We start from the raw sequence: 20872 nt of genomic DNA, 5'->3' as shown, positions 1-20872 counted from the left end.
TCTCTTGGATAAATTAGCCAATTTTGATAAGATTTAAAAATTTTTTTCTAGCTCCGCATAATGATTGGATCCAGAAAATTAATTCAATAAGAAATTTGATGGTTATTTAAAAAAACTTTTATCTTGAATAACGATCCAGAATCTCTATACGTAATTAAATTCCAGAACTATTTGTACGTCCGATAAACATAATGAAAGAACAAAAATGAAAGACAATTATACGAAAAAAATTTTTATGATCTCAAAATTTAAACTTAAAGTTTGCCATGCTCTGTCTTTTTAAAAGTTATGATAGACTTTTCTATCCACCTAAAATTAATTTCTGGAATCAACTTGACACGATTTGTTCCAAAGACATCAATGATTTTATCACAAATTTTGTTCTCTTCCTTTTTGATCACGTTTACCGTTTTTTTTAACTTCTAAACTAATACTAGAATCGAAAAATGACATAGCAGCAAGTTTTTCTGTCAGATACCATAAATGTCGCAAAAATGTTGATACAGTCGCATTTAAAATTTTTAACTTCCCGCAAAGAAAATCGAAGATTTTCAAAAATCGGGAAGTTATTGTTTTCACCCCGTTTTGCAAAAATCGAGTTTTCATCAGATCTCAGCGTTTGAAGGTCATAGGAAGCTTCCCTGACTACTCCCGCGAGGTTGTCACTGTGTATGTGTGTGTGCGTGCGCGCGCGCGTGTGTGTGTGTGTGTGTGTGTGTGTGTGTGTGTGTGTGTGTGTGTGTGTGTGTGTGTGTGTGTGTGTGAAAGTATGTGAACCGCTTATAACTTTTTAACGGCTCATCCGATTTTATCGCGGTCGGTGCCATTTGAAATGGCTTGGCCAAACTTAGATTTTGAGTATAATTTAGACCGATTCAGATCAGTAGATTTTGAGAAATCTTAAAAAAACTAAGAAAAAAATTTTTTCAAATGTGGTTTTTTTTTTATAACTTTTAAACGGCTCCACCGATCGATTCCAAAAACTAATCAGCTCTAGACAATAAAAAACCCACGTCGGTCGCCACCAAGCTGGTCGAAATCGGTTCATTCGTTCGAGAAATATCGTGAACGAAAGAAAATCGAAAAAAGTGTTTTTTCGAAATTACTCTGAAATTTTTGGTTCGATCAATTAAATTCTTTATGAAGCTGATAAAACTACGTCGAATGCCGCCAACCGCGTGAAAATCGGTTGATCCATTCAAAAGTTATTGCGGTTTGAAAATTCCAAAAGTAGTGTTCTATGAAACTTCTATCGGACTTTTGAGCTTGAAGAGCTCAAATGCATAGAAATACTATCTCTTTGAGCTCAGCGAGCTTAAAATGTCACATAAATTATATTTTGAGCTCAAAAATCTCAAAAACGTCATAAGTACAATTTTAAGCGCCCAGGTATGGAATTAGCGGGAAGTTGCAGGGATGGCCTTTAGGGTGAACCGTTTTACTAATTTTTTTATTAATATTTTTATAAATAATTAACTTTTTCAATAAATCTAAGTCTTGAGCTGGAGCGCTAATCGGAGAAGAAGCTTTAAACCACACTTTTACATAAATAATACTTTTATACCCCTCCTCCCTACTTATCTCCCATGCAAAATTTATTGATTCCGTGAACTAACAAGATTATAATAATCAAAATAGTTGCCGAAATGAGGCAAAAAAAATTTTTCGATCATAAAGCACTCTTTGATGCTTCGCATCATGAGTCGTGCAAAAGTCATCAATTTCTCAAATGCGAAGCGAATCACCACTTTCAACTAAACAAACAACGGTAACTATATCAAATAAAATTTTTTTAGCTTTTCACTAGCAAAAATAAAAATAACCCAATATTATTGCTGAAAGACAGGTGCCAAGACAAATTGAATTTTCTACCTTTCTCTTTAACTCTTAATACCTATATCTCTTTCTAATTTTACATTCACCCCGCTGAACAGAAGCAGCATCAGCACCGCAGTACTACTGTTGCAAGAGAAGCTATTTATGCCAGGTGGCTTGCCATTTACCCACGACATTTTTGGTTCAAGATTAATTAAACGCAACTGGAAATAGTTACACACTGAAAATACACAGAATAAGCCTGTGGTAACCCTCGTTGATTCTTCAGCTCTCTCTTACCATTCGCAAGAACTTTTGCTGTATATAACTTTCAGAATGGAACTTATACTATATACCATACTCCTAAATACACACGAGTCACCTAGCACACGTGATGTCGATCTTCACTCATACATTCACCCTCAAGAACAGTTGAATAAATCAAAACAAAATCAAATCAAAATGCATCGCAGTTGCTACACCCTAAGAACTACATTTGTATGTTGTTAAATTTATTTACACTAAATGATACATCAACTCTACTCCTAGCAAGCGTTTCACCTAGATCATTCTTAGAATTAAAGTGACCGAGACTAGTCAACCAGTCACAGACACTCTCCAAGGCTTGGGTCACGTTCAACTGAATGGAACTAGGCTCATTCATGATCAATTCAATACAACATAAACCACTTAGCTCTAAGTTACTTCTATACTCTAAACAATAATTAATTTTCTGATACACGCAAAAATAATTCAAGTCTTTTTTCAAAAAGGGTTTCTATAAATCAAGTCAAAGAAATTTTTTTTTAATCATTATGAACTGAAACAAGACTCTAAGTCATATTTGACTGCAGCATAGAGAGGTTTTGAACATGAAAAAAATTCATGGAACATAAAGTCAAAGACAGAAGTTACTAAAAACCCTTAGGGCTGAGACTTTCACTAACAGATTTTTTTTTCCATCACTTACACTCGTGCTGGATTTATAGTATACATTCTCAACACCTGTCAACGTTGTCTTTTGTAGCCATTGGGGATATGTCGAGTTTCGTCTTGTCGTTCGATGCACCCGGGTTATCTATAAATAACACTACCGAAAATATAATGAAGGTTTTATGGTTGTCATTGTCGTAAATTTTTAATGCTAAGAGAATAAGTAAAAATAGATGAGAGAATTGTTAAAAAAACTTCAAACGTTTATAAACATAAAATGGAGCTGTTGTAAAATTAGTAATTGTTAAATTAGTTAGTTAAAAAGAAATTAACCTTTTTTTAATTAATCACTGGAAAAATCTATTTATAAATTGAATTATTGAACATTAAAAAATTGGGTAGGATTTGAAAATCTCATTTATGGATTTTTAATCACATATTTTATGAGAAACTAAAAATAATTTGGTTTCAAGTATATTTAGAAATGATACAATTTATACACTTTTAAATAAATCAGAAAAAGAAGAAAAATAAGGTAGTTTGATTTCAAGACTTGTTGCATGTTAAGTAAATAGTTCCGCGACAGTCAATAGGTGGCAAAAGGTAGTTGAACGTTTTCTTTTACACAACGATATATCGAGAAGATAAGTTTCTTTCACTCGACATTTTCGATATTGTTTTGACGAGCTTACCAATCTTAAATTACCTTCTTGTGGAAAAAAATTTTTTACAAAATTAAAATATTAAATTGCGAGAGAATTAAGATAATTTTTAGTACAATTTTGAGAACTTAATTTCGAAAACTTGATTTGGGAATATTTTATGGAAATTTTTAAGTAATTTTGCAGTATTTATCAACTAAATTAAGAATTATGTTGACAATATATTTATAGAATTATAATCCTTGGAAGATAATTTTAAGACAATTTATGACCGATTTTAAATACTTTGGAACTTTTTTCGTAATCAACTTGAAGACAATTCTTGTCCGTAGCTGGTTCAAAATTTTCCCAAAAAACGCAATTTTTTTCTTAGATTTTTTTTGACAAATTATTTGGAAGCAATTTTTAATTAACCATTGAAAAATCTCTATATTTTTCGAAGATTAGATTTCAATTTAATTTTTAAAACATTACCAGTGTAAAAAAAAAATTGTCTTAAAAATGTCGTTTGTTTAAGATCTTAAACGTGACACAAACCAAAATTGTTTTAAAACTCTTTTAAGATGCCAAAAAAAAATTCCAAGAGCAGATTTTTGAAATTTGGTTCTCAAATTTACTATAAAAATTAATCTTTAGACATTTTTCAGGCGATTTTGCGAATTTTTAACCACAACATTTTTGAATAAGCTCTTTTCAAATTGAATTTGAAATTGTTGAAAAATTGTTATCCGACAATTTTAAGACTTTAAGACGCTTCGTTTCAATGTTCCGGGGCTCTGTCGCTGTAAGCTCGTCTTAAAATAGTCTTTAAAAATTAAAAAAATTTTTTTTTTAATTTCAAAAATCTGCTATCGGAATTGTTTTTTGGCGTCTTAAAAAAGTCTTAAAACAGTCTTAGTTTATGTCACGTTTAAGATCTTAAACAAACGACATTTTTAAAATATCTAACGATCTCTGTGGATATGTCCAAATCTACACAACGTCTTTTTTTTACATTAACAGATCTAAATTTTAAGGAAATCGAGTCTCTATAAATTTCCTTGCTTTATCAAAACATTTATAAGCGCATTAATATCCTAAAAATTTGTGAAAATGAAGTTAGCCGACATTTCAAAATTTTTAGAAATTTTTTATTGAAAAAATTTTAATTAAAAAATTAAAAAAAACAATTTCACATGTAAAAAACTTAAAAAATTATAAGTGCAAGTTTTTATAAATATCTTTTTAGTTGTAATTTAATTAATAAAAAATTAGGAAAACGGTTGACCCTAAAGGCCATCCCTGCAACTTCCCGCTAATTCCGTTAATACCTGGCCGCTTTTATGAGCTCTTCGAGCTCAAAAGTACAATCTGTGTGTTATTTTAAGCTCTCCGAGCTCAAAAAGATACCTTTTCTATGCTTTTGAGCTCTGTGAGCTCAAAAGTCTGATAGAAGTTTCATAGAACACTATTTTTTGAATGTTCATACCGAAATAACTTTTGAATGAATGAACCGGTTTTTACGCGGTTGGCGGCATTCTACGTATTTTTTTAAGCTTTATAAATAATTTCTAAGTTTCAATTGGTCAAACTAGAAATTTCGGAGTAACTCTGAAAAAACACTTTTTTTGGTTTTCTTTCGTTCACGATATCTCTCGAACGAATCAACCGATTTTGACCGGATTGGCGGCGATCGACGTGGTTTTTTAAGGTTGAGAGCTGATTAGTTTTTGAAATCGATCGGTTGAGCCGTTTAAAAATTATCCCAAAAAAACCACTTCAGAAAAAATTTTTTTTCCTACTTTTTTTTAGATTTCTCCAAATTTCTCAAAATCTATCGGTCCGAATCGGTTCAAATTAACAGGAAATCTAAGTTTGGCGAAGCCCTTTCGAATGGCACCAACCGCGATGAAATCGGTTCAACCGTTCAAGAGTTATAAGAAGTTTACATACTTACACACACACACACACACATACACACATACATACATACAGACATAGTAACACCCTCGCGGGAATAGTCAGGAAAGCTTCCTAGGACCTCAAAACGTCGAGATCTGATGAAAACTCGATTTTCGAAAAACGGGGTAAAACCAATAACTTCCCGATTTTTGAAAATTTTCAATTTTCTTAGCGGAAGGTTAAAAAAATAAAAAATTTTTAGACGTCTGCTAACTTCAGCGCCATAAAAATTTTCATAATAAATCACATTTCAAACTATACAAATCCTCCAAAGAATCAAAATTCAAACATATCAAAGGACACACATAAGCAAATTTATAATATAAATTGTTTGTTTATTTTCATTGAAGATCGCTAGTTTGATATAAACCAAACATATAAGATAATTTGAATCTAGAAGTGGTGATATAGTATTTACACGTCCGGTTGTTGGTCGCATCAATTTAATTTCGATATGTACAACGTCAACTCACTTTTTCTTCCCATGCTTATAAACACACAACATACAACAAACAAGGCAAGGTAAGGTGAGTTTAATCTAAACGTATAAGGTTTTATTAGCAAAGCGAGTTTTATACTCGGACATGCAACGAGAGACAAATGGATACTAAACGGAAGTGATGGATACACGTGACAACTCACTATGTTCTCAAGAGTTCATCGAGCATGCTTATTAACCCTAAGGTACAATATTTAATATATAATATATATTTGTATACATATGTGTATACTGAATCGATTCATATTCTGCATATAAATCAATTACGGTTTATACTAATAAATAAATAAATAAACATAATCAATAATCATTCGTCAAACGCTTTTGAGCACGTGGCTAAGGTATTATATACATCAGCGAATATCTTAACACTCTCTCATGGTATAAAGCATTCCTTGATATGATAAATTCTACCTACTCAAATTTAACCAGAGGAAACAAAGTTTACTTGCAAGAAATGCACAGAATTTTAACCGGCTAATGCACATGGATAAAAAATAAAATAAAATAAAATTGACGCAAAGTGAATCAAAATTAAAAAACAAAAAATAAAAGACCAATCCGTAGATGCACGTGCATATGTAAGATCAATCTCTTGTCCGTATATCTTCTACAATATATTTTATGAATTCTATTTATCATTTTACACTCGTTAACAGTGTACGTAGGAGTGTATAAACTGTCATAGTGACATTTATAATATATATAGTTTCATACTCTTCATCTTCACGGATCTTGAGACTCTGGAATTTCGGGGGGATACCTTTGTATACTTGTTGTAGAGTTTGTACAATTTACGTTGCGCTTTGCCCCCAAGTAAACCCACACTGTACAATCCTATTTTTGCAAGCTACCAGACAGTTAGACGTCTCCGTGTCGTTCAAACACTATTTACGTTAGTAATCTGAGTGTGTGTTATAGTTAACATTTTTAGCCAACATCTGCTGTCTATGTGTTGATGTCACCAGCAGCATAGGGAAAAAGTCTGATTTCAAGGTCTTTTATTAAATTTTAAGAAATAAAGTCATAAAAGATAACTTGGATTTTAACGGGTTAAATTTAGGGCCAAGGGGAACCGAGCGAGCTTATATTAAATGCTCATCTTACGTGCCATTTATAGATTGTTATTTTTTTTTATAGACTAATGATTATACTAGATTGATAGATAGTTTATATAGGATAGGAAAAAAAGTATTTATATAAAAAGCAATAAAATTCTTGCAATTAAAATATTTTTCTCCTTCTGATTTTAAAATATTTTTCTTCCTAGCAATTGTTTTTAATTTTTCAACAATTATTTTTAATCAAAATATTGTTATTGAAAAATAGTTTTTATCTTATTTTTGAGCTTAAAAAAATATGATTGAAAAAAATTGTTGATATTTTTATGAGTTAAAATTTTTTTAACCTTATAAATAGATTCATCAATAAGAGTATTTTTTTTGTACTTAAAAATATTTTCATAAGTACAACCGAACTATAGATCTATTGGCAGCTACAATAAAAATTTTTCAATCGATTCTTAATCTATTATTACCGCTAGTGAAAGCCGGCAATTAGTATCAAGCTTGTAAGTTAAAATATTCTCTTCACCACATTATATTTTTTATAGAATATTAGAGCATTATAACTACAACAATAGAAATGATTAAAGATAAGCGAATTAACTGTTTATCATTGTTTGACAGTATAGCACAGTCTTTTTAAGGCGTGCAATATGACATTTAAATAAGAATCTGATCAAAATTTTTTTTTAATTTTCAAAAACATATATTACAGTAATTGTGGTCAATCGTTATCTACTACTAATTAACTGTTGCTTTTTGCTCAATGTTATAAACTTTATACTTCAAATGTACTTATACAGTTTTTTTATTATACTGAGGCTTCATAAATGCAAACTTGATAAGTTTACATTATTAGGAGAAAATTAAAACGGAACGTCTTAAAAAAGTCTTAAAATTGCCGGATGATAATTTTTTAACAATTTTAAATTCAATTTAAAAACATCTCACTCAAAAATATTGCGGTTAGAAAGTCGTAAAATCGTCTAAAAAATGTATAAAAATTAATTTTCACAACAAATTCGAGAACCAAAATTTCAAAAATCTGCTCTCGGATTTTATGTTTTTGGCGTCTTAAAAGAGTCTTAAAATAGTCTTGGTTTGTGTTACGTTTAAGATCTTAAACGAACGACAATTTTAAGACGATTTTTTTTTACACGAGAATATAAAAAATTTTTTAATTTTCTGTGTATAAAATGAATAAGATTCTAAAAAGTTATTAAACTAGTCTATATAATTAAGATAATAAGCAAACTTTTGTGGCCAGTGTATTTATATTATAAAATGGGTTTTTATGGTTAAATTTGGTATCGTTGGAAAGGTCTTGACCTAAAGTTGTGCCTTTTCAAGATTTTATATCATTCTCACCAATAGTCAATTTATAATGATAAGTATTTATGCTGCATTCGAAAATGCTCTATCTCTAGATACATATAATTAAGAAATGACCTTGTATCTTGTGAACTATTGACATTTTTATAGATATAAGCTCACCTCGACATTACACTCATCGAGACCTTTCATTTGAGTCCCCACATCAATTTTTCATATATTTTATATATTTATATATTTCACAAATATCATATATATAAAATATATAAAAATTGCCATGTGGGTACTTAAATGAAAGGCCTCGATGAGTGTAACATCGGGACAAGCTTATATCTTTAAAAATATCATAAGTTGACAAAATACAATGTAATTTCTTAATTGTTGACATTTTTAAAAATATAAGTTCATTCTGATGTTACACTAATCGAGATCTTTCATTTGAGTACCCACATCAATTTTTCATATATATATATATATATATATATATATAGCATATATATATATAGCATATATATATATATATTTATATATATATATAATATATATGTATATATGAAAAATATATCAAAATGCATGTGGGTACTCAAATGAAAGCTCTTGATGAGTGTAACATCGGGATGAGCTTATATCTTTAAAAACGTCAATAGTTAAGAAAGTACAGTGCAATTTAACAAAAGTCATTATTTAATAAATCAAAATTTTATTTATTTATAGTTCACTAGTCACGGCAGTCACATAGTGACTGCAAGGTTGCTACAATTAGTTACAATTAGTTACAATTAATTACTCAGTTTTAGATATAATGTAATTATGAGAAACATGAATTGACTTGTAAAAATATAATAAATGTTTGGAAGGCTGGCAATGGCCTGGTCGGCTCGGTGCTCGCTTTTCGAAAGAGTGGGACCCGGGTTCGATCCCAGCACGCACCAATATTTTTCAGTGATTATAATTAAAAATATGTGCGTTACGTTACGTTTCCAGCCTCTGAAAGTGGCAGAGATATCCGGGCGGCACACGTCTGACTTGGGCGATCATACATTTAAGGAAGTACGAGCGAATCTAATGTAAAAAATAATTTCCAACTTTGAGCTTTGAAATTAAATATACGTATAAATAAATACATCATTTATTTAATCCCATAATTTTAAAAAGATTCACTATTTAGTTACTTAGATATTAAATTTTAAAAATCACACTTTTTATCTCCTTATACACGGGCTCTTATGGCGGACAAACTTTTGTCGAGACTTTTATGATTTTTTTCAATATTAACCTTCCAACTTTAACGAATAAAAAACTATATACAAGAAACTTGGATTATTGCAAAATATAAAAACAATTGAATAATAATACATTACTACAATAATATTTAAATATTTAAAATTAAATTTTATGTTTTTAATTCGTTTATCGCCAGCTATTTATCCGAATAAAGGTTTGGCAACGTCGCTTCACCAGCTGAGAAAAAGAAAAGGATAGAAATATAGTTACAGAGAGAGAAACTATAGAAAATGTCACGATATGACAAATATGACAGCAATTGCTTTTATTAGTAAATAAATTAAAAACAATGACAAAATCTTATATTGAGTGAAATAGTTTAATATATTAGCACTTTAGTAATTAAAAAAATTATAAAAATAAATATTTAAACTCTAAAAAAAGTGACTCTAATCTATAATTTTTTTTTATTAATAAAAGTGATGTTAAATTTTTCAAAATATTTATATGTTAAAAATGAAAATATTCTTTTTACTTGAAAAAAAAAGTACCCAAGCACACTAAGCTGTAAATAATTAATTATTTAAATTAATTAGAGGTTAGGAAATACATTCAATGGAAATAAATATCACAGTTTAAAGTTGAAAATTTTTTTTTATTAATAAATAAAAAAACGAAATAATTTAAAATTAATAAATAATTAACACAAAATAACATGAATAGTCATTCTATTAATCTGAAAATTAAAAATAAATAAAAATCTGAAAAATTAAATGAAAAGTTAGCTAGCTGTTAGACAGCTGTCAGACAGAATAAGCCCTAATTTTGTACATAAGCTATCAATAATTTTTTGGCTTTTCGTAATACGAGGTTTTCCACCTACATCTTCACACTTAACTTGAAAAGTACTTGCTAATCCATTTTTTAATTCATTCACTGAATTACGGAGACGCAAAGCCTGCTTGCAAGGTTTACACCACAACTCATTATCTAATAATTTTAAGTCTACTAATCGTCGTCCACTTAGTTCTGTAACAAAATAAAATTTATTATAAATTTTCAACTTGAATTTAATAATACAATTTATTGAATATATTTTTCTAGAAGAATAAAATGTGTCATTTAATTTCTTTAGTTGTCATAATAAAGATACACACTGGTATAAATATAACCTCAAATTAATAGTACATTCATAATTACCAATAAAGTTTGTATTTTCGGCATTTTCCTTATTTTTTTTTCGAGCTTTATTGCTCGCAATCACATTTTTTTTCCACTGAGCTATATTTTTTTTAGTTAATTTTCCTTTGTAACGACAACGCATTTTGGTTAACTCACACACTCATGCACGTCCCTGTATAGTGGGTATAATCAAACGCGCTGTTGCCAAGCCTGTTTATTTACTCCGGCAAGTAATAAATACCAAAGTCATTTTATTACTTTGTTTTATTAAATAAGTAAAAATCATCAATTATTAAATTGTTCAAATTATTTTAAATTAAAATAAAGAATTTTGACGAGAATTGGGAAGATTAAAATTAAAAAAAAATTTTAACATTATTTTGACTCATTAGTTACGCTCGTACTTCCTTAAGCAACAACTTGAATGGGTGACCACTTTAGTCAGCGTTGGCTAGCGCGAGGGATCTCTGCACGCCAGGAGAGGGGCCTAATGCTCCAGTGGTCGATAAAGAAGAGTTTCTTATCAATCACTGTAGACTTAGCCCAGCTCCGACTGTACTATCATGGGTTTTCTCTGTAGTTTCCCCATGATTCTGTTCCAACAGCCTGAGAAGGTGAGGTTCAGGATGAATACGGTACAGAAAGCACAAGTCGGTCCACAGCCGCAAAAATTAAAAGTAGAAATGAAGTGTCGGGTGGGACTTGCTGAGGTCCAATATGAGAAATAGAAAAAGCGTAGAGCTAGGAGAAAAAGAGGAATCAGCCTTGTAAAAACCGAGAGGTGTACAAGTAAAGCATAATAATAATAAATGTTTGGAAAAAAAAAAAACGAATAGTTTTTTACAGCGTATCTGTATTAAATTTCACTTTTTTTCGATAAAAAAAACTTTAACATAGACTTAAATAAATAAATTTTCTTCGAATATTAAACAAATAACTTTCAAAGAAAATTTTTTACTTTCTGTTCGTATAGAAAGTAACTTTTTAATCGAAATAAACTGTGACGATGTATGTTTCTTCAGCCTAGGATCTTCAAGAGGCCAAGAGATAATCACGCCAGACCACAAGTACGCAACATCTTCCCACGAATAAATTTTTTTCCTCTATTTCCTAAAGGACAAAACTGCTCGGCACTTAAAGATAATAGTACCTGACATATCCCATCTCTAAAATGGTAAAAAAGCCCATCTGTTTGTCTAATGAATAAAATAAAAATCAGAAATATTAACCATAATGACGCATCATAAAATATTTTTCAATTCTGTTGAGCAAGAATAAAAAAATTTAAGATTTTATTGAAATAAGTACATTGTTTGTTTGTTTTTGAATTCTAATAGCGAGAAGTGTCATGTCACAATACAAAGAATAATCAACTAGATAAAATAAACTTGACAGCTTGCAATCATCACGATGATTACAATAATTACCACGGCGACGTGTCCCGAGGTTACAAGAACGCGTTTAGCAACTTTTCTTGTGTCCAATGAAGAAGAGATTGGATTGGATATATATCTCGGGTCTTGTAGATACCTACACCGGTATAGAAGCGCTTGGCGGTGAGCTACAGAATGCATTCTATATCTGTTTGTATCATCACCCAATGTCCATTTTTCATCAACGGGCGTTTATCTGGATCTCGACTTTGGTTATAGATATCAACTGTACGCCGGATATATATATACAAACAGGGATTTTGAAACAGGAGAGGCTTGACAAGACAAGACGTGCTATATCTAGGATTAACTTTTTTATTATTTGTTTACCATCAATCTTATCAGTGGGTATGAAAATTAACTGGTTCGAAGATTATAATTCTTCTGATGACGCCTATAAACAAAAATATATAATAAATTACTTAACCAGAAATGAATATTTTCTTCAAAATTTTACACTTGTTGAAAGATAATCAGTTTTTTTAGTTCAAAAAATTAATTTGGAAATCAATTAAGTTAAAAGTGAAGAATAAGAACAGAAGAAATCAATTCAGTAGAGGAATAAATTTTTTTGAAAATATTTCTGTCAAAAAATTTCTTTTTTTTTTCTTTTTGGAGAAAGTATTTATGATGACAAAAATTAATTTGTACGAAATCAAATTTTCATAAGCAAAAGAAATTTTCTTGCTTTTTAAGAAAAATTTCAGTTTAGCTGTTACTATTTTGATCTTTCTCACTAATTTTTATGGTTCAAATAAACATTTATTTTTGTGTAGAAAATTCTCTAGAAGAATTTTACTCGAGCGAAAACTTATCGAGAAATTTTTTTTCCTTGGATTAAACTAAAATACGCGGTAACGTTCAAGATTGCCGTTAAAATAAACAATTTTTGAATTTTTGCTACGTTTTACTAAAAAAAAAATCTGGAAAACGGTTGACCCTAAAGGATATTCCTGCAACTTCCCATATCTAAGCGCTCAAAATTGCACTTATGACGTTTTTGAGCTCGAAGAGCTCAAAAAGTATATTTAATGCTATACAAAATAAATTGGGGGAAAATTTATTAATAATTAAATGAAGTAATTACCGTAATTATATCTCAATATTTTATTAAAAAATAATTTATAAAAACAGTAGAAAGTTAGTTTATTTAGTAACTAATATAAGTCTTTGTTGAAAAGAGTTTTAGAAATATATATATATATATATATATATATATATATATATATATATATATATATATATATATATATATATATATATATATATCAAAATAAAAATAGTAAGTCGTATGTATGTTTTCATAATAAAAAATTCTTTATCCACTATTAAACTATTTAAGATCTTTTCAAACGACGGAATCAATAGATGAAATTTCTCAGATCCTGATTACTGAAGTTTTCCATTATAGACCGCATACAAGGATATGGAAATTTATAGATAATATCAAATATAGTGTAGCAAGAAATTTCATCCAGGAGTTCCTTTCTATTATAAGCTCTGGAAAAACAGTCACTGATAAATATTTTGAATTCTGAAAACTCATATTCATAATTTCCAGACTTCAATGTTTTGAAAATAATCGAGTCTTTCAAATAATTGACCAATTTATATAAATCAGCTCGCACAATGTCATAATAAGTGACATTATTATTAATCACCGTAGCTTTCATCTTTTCGATTTTTTTTTGTACTTTTCTTCATACCGATATGGATTTCTAGCCATTTCCATCACTTTTTGATAGTCTTTTCCATTGACGAACTGATTCGGAAGCCTCATTTTAAACATATGCTGAGAAATAAGCTCAATAAATTCATAAAAATTCCAATGATTTCTAACTCTCTCGGGCGAAAATTCTCTCTCAAAAAGGCAGTCAAAATGTGTAACGCCTTTATCGCATTTAATATTAATTTTAGTGCCATAAATTGAAGATAAATATTCATACCTACACGTTGAAGAAAAGTGAATATAGATGACAGACCAACCATTCTTGGTCCGAATGTTAACTTGAAGAGCATACTCAAAAAGTTTACCTAAATGGTTGCCAAATTTTTTTCTAAATGTAGTATTCTCGATAACAAACTTTACAAAATCATAGCAATCCCGAAAGTCTTTAAATAAATCGTATTTTTTCTCTGGAAAACCACATTGTTTGACTTTTTCCAGTAGAGGCTTAATTCTTTCGAGAAAATCAGCCGGAAAATATCTAGTTAATATATATAAAGTCTCGGAATTAAATGAAAGATTTTTATTTCCAACAAAAATATCCAAAATTGATGAATGCTCACGTTTAAAACACCTGGAAATTGGCTGTTGACCCAAGTAGCCTTCAATATTGACATACGCGCCTTTGCTGATCAGTAATTCAATCATTTTTTTATTGTTAACTTCCACAGCTCTATGTAGTAGTGAACAAGAAGAACCTGGTAATCGACTGTTAACGTCTATCCCGCGATCGAGAAGAGCTACTATAATTTCGTTGTGTCTCGTAGCTACTGCGCTTTTGTACAAATTTGGACATAAATTAATATTATTGAACGGCCACCTCTCGTTAAAACTCGCAGCAGCTCCATTTTTCAGTAACAATTCACCCATAGAACTATTATCACACTCACAAGCAACATGTAAGGCTGTTCTATAATCTCCATCATCAACATGGCTGTAATTAATATTTACTCCACGTTTCAGCATATTTTCTACAACGTCACAGAAAGCATCAATTCTCACTGCAGCCCATAGACAGTTTGAAGGACGTGTAGGATAAGATATGTCTATATAAGAAAATGTTAAACACCTCTTCAAAAAGTTTTGAGCGTGAATATTTTGACGATCGTCGACCAAATCATTGAGGAATTTTAAGTAAGTTTCCTCAGTTATGTTATCTTCAGAGATATGTTCTGTCAAAATATCGACTAATCTATGATTATAACCGTATATTATATTTAAATTGACTGCAATTCGTAAAGGATTTTGATAATTATCATTTTCTGCCATAAGATCGGCCCCTTCTTCTAATAATTTTTTAACCGCTTTCGTGTTCTGTTTCAAAATCGCCGGTTGATTAACGAAAAACGGCGCCGAATTGAAAGTAGATTACAGAAATTTAAGAGAGATAATTTAAATGATAGATTTTTACAAGATAAAGTTAGAATTGTCAAGGGACGAGTTGTTTTTTTGCCATAGTGTAGAGAAATTGAAAGTTTTCAGGTTTATTCTGCTAGTCAATAAAAGAGCAAATTACAGCGTATCTCTATTCACTGTTTTGAAAATTATATTTTTTTAATTTTATTATTTTTTTATTTTAGTTTTTAATTTTATCAAAAGTGGTAGAAATCCATCTGAATAACTCAGAAAATATTAACTATACGTTTTTGTTCAGTGAAATTCAAATTTTTTGTCTAATAATAAAGCAAAGTTCAAATAATTATTTAACGATAAAAATAGTTCCGTTGCGCGGAACCCTATTTTCAACATTAAATAAAAATTATCGTTTTTTAAGCTAGAGTTCCGGGAGTCAAGACTTTTTTCAGAAATTTCCTCCTCTTTATGGATCTTTTTTCCGATTTTTGATATCACCAATAGTTATTGAGTTATTTACAGAAAACTGAGATTTTTTATTTTGGTTATGTTTTTTGTTGATAAGAAATTTAAATTTTTATCAAAAAAATAAAGAAACAACTACATTATTTTCAGAATTTAATTTCGCACCGAATGAGTGATTGTTCGTATTTTTATCACAATTTCTAGGATTTTTATTAGAAAATTTTACACAGGGTTCTCACAAAAATTTCCGTTACTATATAGCATGGTAATGGTTACCATTCTACATCGGAATAAGTTCTATTCTTTTCTCTCCGTGTATAATTGTAACACTTTTTTTTTTTTTTTTTTTTTAATTTGTTTAAAGTCGCATGAACTACTAAGGTCATGAGCGACTACGGTAGGGGGTAAACTTTTGAGATTGGAACTCGTTTTATTTTTTGGGCTGAGCAGAATAATATACTTAAATATTGAAAATATTCATTGGTGTACGCCGGACTCGAACCCGGTCTAATGCTTTGGTAAGCAAGGGCCGGATCCGATAGGGCTACTGCACGCTTTAATTGTAACATTGATACAATATAAAAAAGAAAAATAAATACTTTTAATATAATAATATAATTTTATTTGCTGTTGCTAGCTCAAAAGCTACTTTAAAATTTCACAGAATTTAATAAAATAATTTTTTTTAAGGGGTTATATCCACTTGTAAGTCCGAAAAAAGGTGTTTTTTTGTGAATTTTTAGTGAAGAGGCTTTTTATTAAATAAATACATAGAATAAATCTACACATAGCTAATTTAATTTATTTTAAGAATTCGTGATGTATTTACAAAAATATTGGGTTCTATCGTTCCGGTAGTAGATCTCCTAGAGGGCCTCCACAAAAAGATGTCTGGTGATGAGGAAGATATCTCTGATAATTTAATTATCTATCGAAGAGCGAAGCGTTTTTTTCGAAATTTTATCTTATACCGCTCTTAAGAAAAATTTCACTTTAGCTGAAACTATTTTGATCTTTCTCACAAATTTTTATGGTTCAAATAAACATTTGTTTTTGTGTAGAAAATTCTCTAGAAGAATTTTACTTAAGCGAAAACTTATCACGAAATTTTTTTTCCTTGGATGAAACTAAAATACGCGGTAACGTTCAAGATTGCCGTTAAAATAAACAATTTTTGAATTTTTGCTACGTTTTACTAAAAAAAAATCTGGAAAACGGTTGATCCTAAAGGCTATCCCTGCAACTTCCCGCAAATTCCCATATCTAAGCGCTCAAAATTGCACTTATGACGTTTTTGAGCTCGAAGAGCTCAAAAAGTATATTTAATGCTATACAAAATAAATTGGGGGAAAATTTATTAATAATTAAATGAAGTAATTACCGTAATTATATCTCAATATTTTATTAAAAAATAATTTATAAAAACAGTAGAAAGTTAGTTTATTTAGTAACTAATATAAGTCTTTGTTGAAAATATTTTTAGAAATATATATATATATATATCAAAATAAAAATAGTAAGTCGTATGTATGTTTTCATAATAGAAAATTCTTTATCCACTATTAAACTATTTAAGATCTTTTCAAACGACGGAATCGATAGATCAAATTTCTCAGATCCTGATTATTAAAGTTTTCCATTATAGACCGCATACAAGGATATGGAAATCTATAGATAATATCAAATATAGTGTAGCAAGAAATTTTATCCAGGAGTTCCTCTCTATTATAAGCTCTGGAAAAACAGTCACTGATGAATATTTTGAATTCTGGAAACTCAGATTTATAATTTCCAGACTTCAATGTTTTGAAAATAATCGAGTCTTTCAAATAATTGACCAATTCATATAAATCAGCTCGCACAATGTCATAATAAGTGACATTATTATTAATCACCGTAGCTTTCATCTTTTCGATTTCTTTCTTGTACTTTTCTTCATACCGATATAGATTTATAGCCACTTCCATCACTTTTTGATAGTCTTTTTCATTGACGAACTGATTCAGAAGCCTCATTTTAAACATATGCTGAGAAATAAGCTCAATAAATTCATAAAAATTCCAATGATTTCTAACTCTCTCGGGCGAAAATTCTCTCTCAAAAAGGCAGTCAAAAGGTGTAACGCCTTTATCGCATTTAATATTAATTTTAGTGCCATAAATTGAAGATAAATATTCATACCTACACGTTGAAGAAAAATGAATATAGATGACAGACCAACCATTCTTGGTCCGAATGTTAACTTGAAGAGCATACTCAAAAATTTACCTAAATGGTTGCCAAATTTTTTTCTAAATGTAGTATTCTCGATAACAAACTTTACAAAATCATAGCAATTCCGAAAGTCTTTAAATAAATCGTATTTTTTCTCTGGAAAACCACATTGTTTGACTTTTTCCAGTAGAGGCTTAATCCTTTCGAGAAAATCAGCCGGAAAATATCTAGTTGATATACATAAAGTCTCGGAATTAAATGAAAGATTTTTATTTCCGACAAAAATATCAAAAATTGATGAATGCTCACGTTTAAAACACCTGGAAATTGGCTGTTGACCCAAGTAGCCTTCAATATTGACATACGCGCCTTTGCTGATCAGTAATTCAACAATTTTTTTATTGTTAACTTCCACAGCTCTATGTAGTAGTGAACAAGTAGAACCTGGTAATCGACTGTTAACGTCTATCCCGCGATCGAGAAGAGCTACTATAATTTCGTTGTGTCGCGTAGCTACTGCGCTTTTGTACAAATTTAGACATAAATTAATATTATTGAACGGCCACCTGTCGTTAAAACTTGCAGCAGCTCCATTTTTCAGTAACAATTCACCCATAGAACTATTATCACACTCACAAGCAATATGTAAGGCTGTTCGGTAATCTCCATCGTCACCATGGCTGTAATTAATATTTACTCCACGTTTCAGCATATTTTTTACAACGTCACAGAAAGGATCAATTCTCACTGCAGCCCATAGACAGTTTGAAGGACGTGTAGGATAAGATTTGTTTATGTAAGAAAATGTTAAACACCTCTTCAAAAGGTTTTGAGCGTGAATATTTTGACGATCGTCGACCAAATCATTGAGGAATTTTAAGTAAGCTTCCTCAGTTATGTTATCTTCAGAGATATGTTCTATCAAAAGATTGATTTCTATTAAATTATAACCGCTTAAATCGACTGCAACTCGTAAAAGATTTTGATGATTATCATTTTCTGCCATTAGATCGGCCCCTTCTTCTAATAATTTTTTAACTGCTTTCTCGTTCTGTTTCAAAATCGCCCAATGTAATGGTGTATCCCCCGGGTTTGACATCAGTTTAAACGAAATCAGAAACCATAACTCCTGGAATAAAAATAAAATGTTATTAGGTTATGTTTAATGAAATTGCAACTAGTAGGCACTTGATGCACTTGATAGGTTTTAGGATTTTATCAAAAAATCAATTTTAAAAAAGAAAAATTTCCAGAACAAAATTTTCAATTGGAATTACAATAATGAATTTAAGAGATATTTGATCATTTTTAGAATTTTTTTCGACAAACGAATCATGATGGAAATTTTCGAAAAGTTTTTTCACAGGTAGACATTTTAAAATTTAATTTATTTTTTGAATAACAATCAAAAATTTTCATGTATCTTCTCTAGTGTAATTTCCAATGCAAATTAAAAAAAATTATGGTAATTATGCAGAAATGGGTAGGGTTCCACCTTTTTTATGGTATGTCCAGATTAGACAAAAACGGATTAAATTTGTTTAGACCCTGGTATGTTTCAATCAATAGACCGAGATCACAAGATTATTCTTATTAAGGGTAGTTTGGAATTAAAATAAATTAAATACTTGAGTTACCCAACAAACAGGATCGAATTGAAATTCAATACGATTCTATTTGATTCAATCCGACTTTTGAAACCAGTATGTCGCATTGAAATGTATTCAATCGAATAGAAAATTTTCGAAGTAGAGCTCAAATTACCGACCAAGTTAAAACCACTTACCATATGTAATCAAAGTTGAATGTAAGTGATAGGAAATAGGAAAAAAAATATATTGTAAAAATTTATTTGTTTATAACAAATTGTTTATTACATAAACAATGAAAAATTAAATAATACAAAAATTTTTTTTTGTTATATCAAAAAAAAAAAAAATAAAGAATGAATTTAAAAAAACAAATCGTTCCTTAATATTAATTAGAAGTGGGAGAAAATAATTGTTAATCAACAAATGCGTTTTTATGTAATAAAAAAATTTCTTTAAGAAACGGTTTTTTTTTTTTTTAAAATTATAATTATCATCAAAGATTATGTTAACAAAAAAAAATTTTTAATTATCTCATAAACAACGCATTTGTTTATAACAATTTTTTTAACCATAGGAGATAAAAATTAATAAAAATCATTTTTAAGTAGCTTCTGATCATAAGAAAACGGATCAATAATAATGTTATAAAAAAAAATTTTTTTCAATGTTTAAGGTTGCACGGACAGTACCCCGTAAGTCATAATAGAATCTAAATTTTTTTTTCATTAAAATTAAAAATTTGAATACGAAAATTCATTACTATAATTTAACCGTTACCTTACATTATTATTAATTAAAATAATTAAATAATTTAATTAACAAAAACAATAAATAGTCAACGTTTGACTCAAGTATATTTTCACAAAACTCAGACCTGGCAACACCGCGCTTAACAGCTGTTTATATTTTATAATTTATCCAGCTGTGTAGTGTTGAGTTGAAAAACATAACCCATAAATATACACAAGAATTATTAAAATTCAAAATTCGCGCGTTCTGTTCTGTGCAATGTTGCCACACTGCGCTGAATCACGTGGTTTATTTATTTTTAAATATGTCGGTCTGAAATTTTCGTGAATTTCTCATCTTTTGCATTAAAATATCTTTAAAAGCCTTCGTTAGAAAATTTTCATTTTATTATTTTTAACGTATTCTATGAAAGTTGATTGACTGAAATACAAGTTTTTTGTTTTTTAATCTTCCTATGAGGTAGTCAAATAAATCGATATATGTGAAATCCGCCAATAGTCTCTAAAGGCTACATATTAAATTTCAAATTTTTAATAATTTATTAAAGGATAACCCTTTGTCAGATCTAATCCAAAAAATTAATTTAGACGTATGAGATAGCAATTCATAACATATAAAAAAATTAGCTTTTGATATTCACAAGTGCATTAGTGTCCGAACAACCTTAATAAAGCTTTATTTATATAA

The 20872-nt window shown here is 29.4% G+C and overlaps 3 protein-coding genes across 3 annotated transcripts in view; 1 reads left to right on the top strand and 2 right to left on the bottom strand.

Moving 5' to 3' along the window:
• The window catches only part of LOC123271303 (protein GET1-like), a 73825-nt gene that overhangs the window by 38076 nt on the left and 14877 nt on the right, over positions 1–20872 (top strand). The window lies entirely within an intron of this gene.
• On the bottom strand, positions 10172–10946 carry LOC123271305. The gene is made up of 2 exons (XM_044737594.1): positions 10671–10946; positions 10172–10499 (listed from the first exon to the last, which is right to left on the bottom strand). The coding sequence occupies exons 1-2, from the start codon at positions 10792–10794 to the stop codon at positions 10252–10254; spliced, it is 372 nt and encodes a 123-aa protein (XP_044593529.1). The 5' UTR covers positions 10795–10946; the 3' UTR covers positions 10172–10251.
• On the bottom strand, positions 13755–18942 carry LOC123272265 (serine/threonine-protein phosphatase 6 regulatory ankyrin repeat subunit C-like). The gene is made up of 3 exons (XM_044738963.1): positions 18164–18942; positions 14375–15003; positions 13755–13975 (listed from the first exon to the last, which is right to left on the bottom strand). Exons 1-3 carry the CDS (start codon positions 18940–18942, stop codon positions 13755–13757), a joined length of 1629 nt encoding a protein of 542 aa, XP_044594898.1.

The sequence above is a fragment of the Cotesia glomerata genome, linkage group LG9 (genome assembly GCF_020080835.1).
Source record: "Cotesia glomerata isolate CgM1 linkage group LG9, MPM_Cglom_v2.3, whole genome shotgun sequence".
Taxonomy (NCBI): domain Eukaryota; kingdom Metazoa; phylum Arthropoda; class Insecta; order Hymenoptera; family Braconidae; genus Cotesia; species Cotesia glomerata.
The sequence above is the reverse complement of the archived record's forward strand: the minus strand, read 5'-3'. Positions and strand labels throughout refer to the sequence as shown.

Coding starts and splice junctions, on each gene's coding strand:
- LOC123271305 (XM_044737594.1), bottom strand. CDS start 10,794: ATGCGTTGTCGTTACAAAGGAAAATTAACTAAAAAAAATATAGCTCAG. Junction 10,500..10,670: donor CGAAAATACAAACTTTATTG/GTAATTATGAAT, acceptor ATTTTGTTACAG/AACTAAGTGGACGACGATTA.
- LOC123272265 (XM_044738963.1), bottom strand. CDS start 18,942: ATGTCAAACCCGGGGGATACACCATTACATTGGGCGATTTTGAAACAG. Junction 15,004..18,163: donor GGTCAACAGCCAATTTCCAG/GTGTTTTAAACG, acceptor TTATAATCATAG/ATTAGTCGATATTTTGACAG. Junction 13,976..14,374: donor AATTTCCAGGTGTTTTAAAC/GTGAGCATTCAT, acceptor AATGCGATAAAG/GCGTTACACATTTTGACTGC.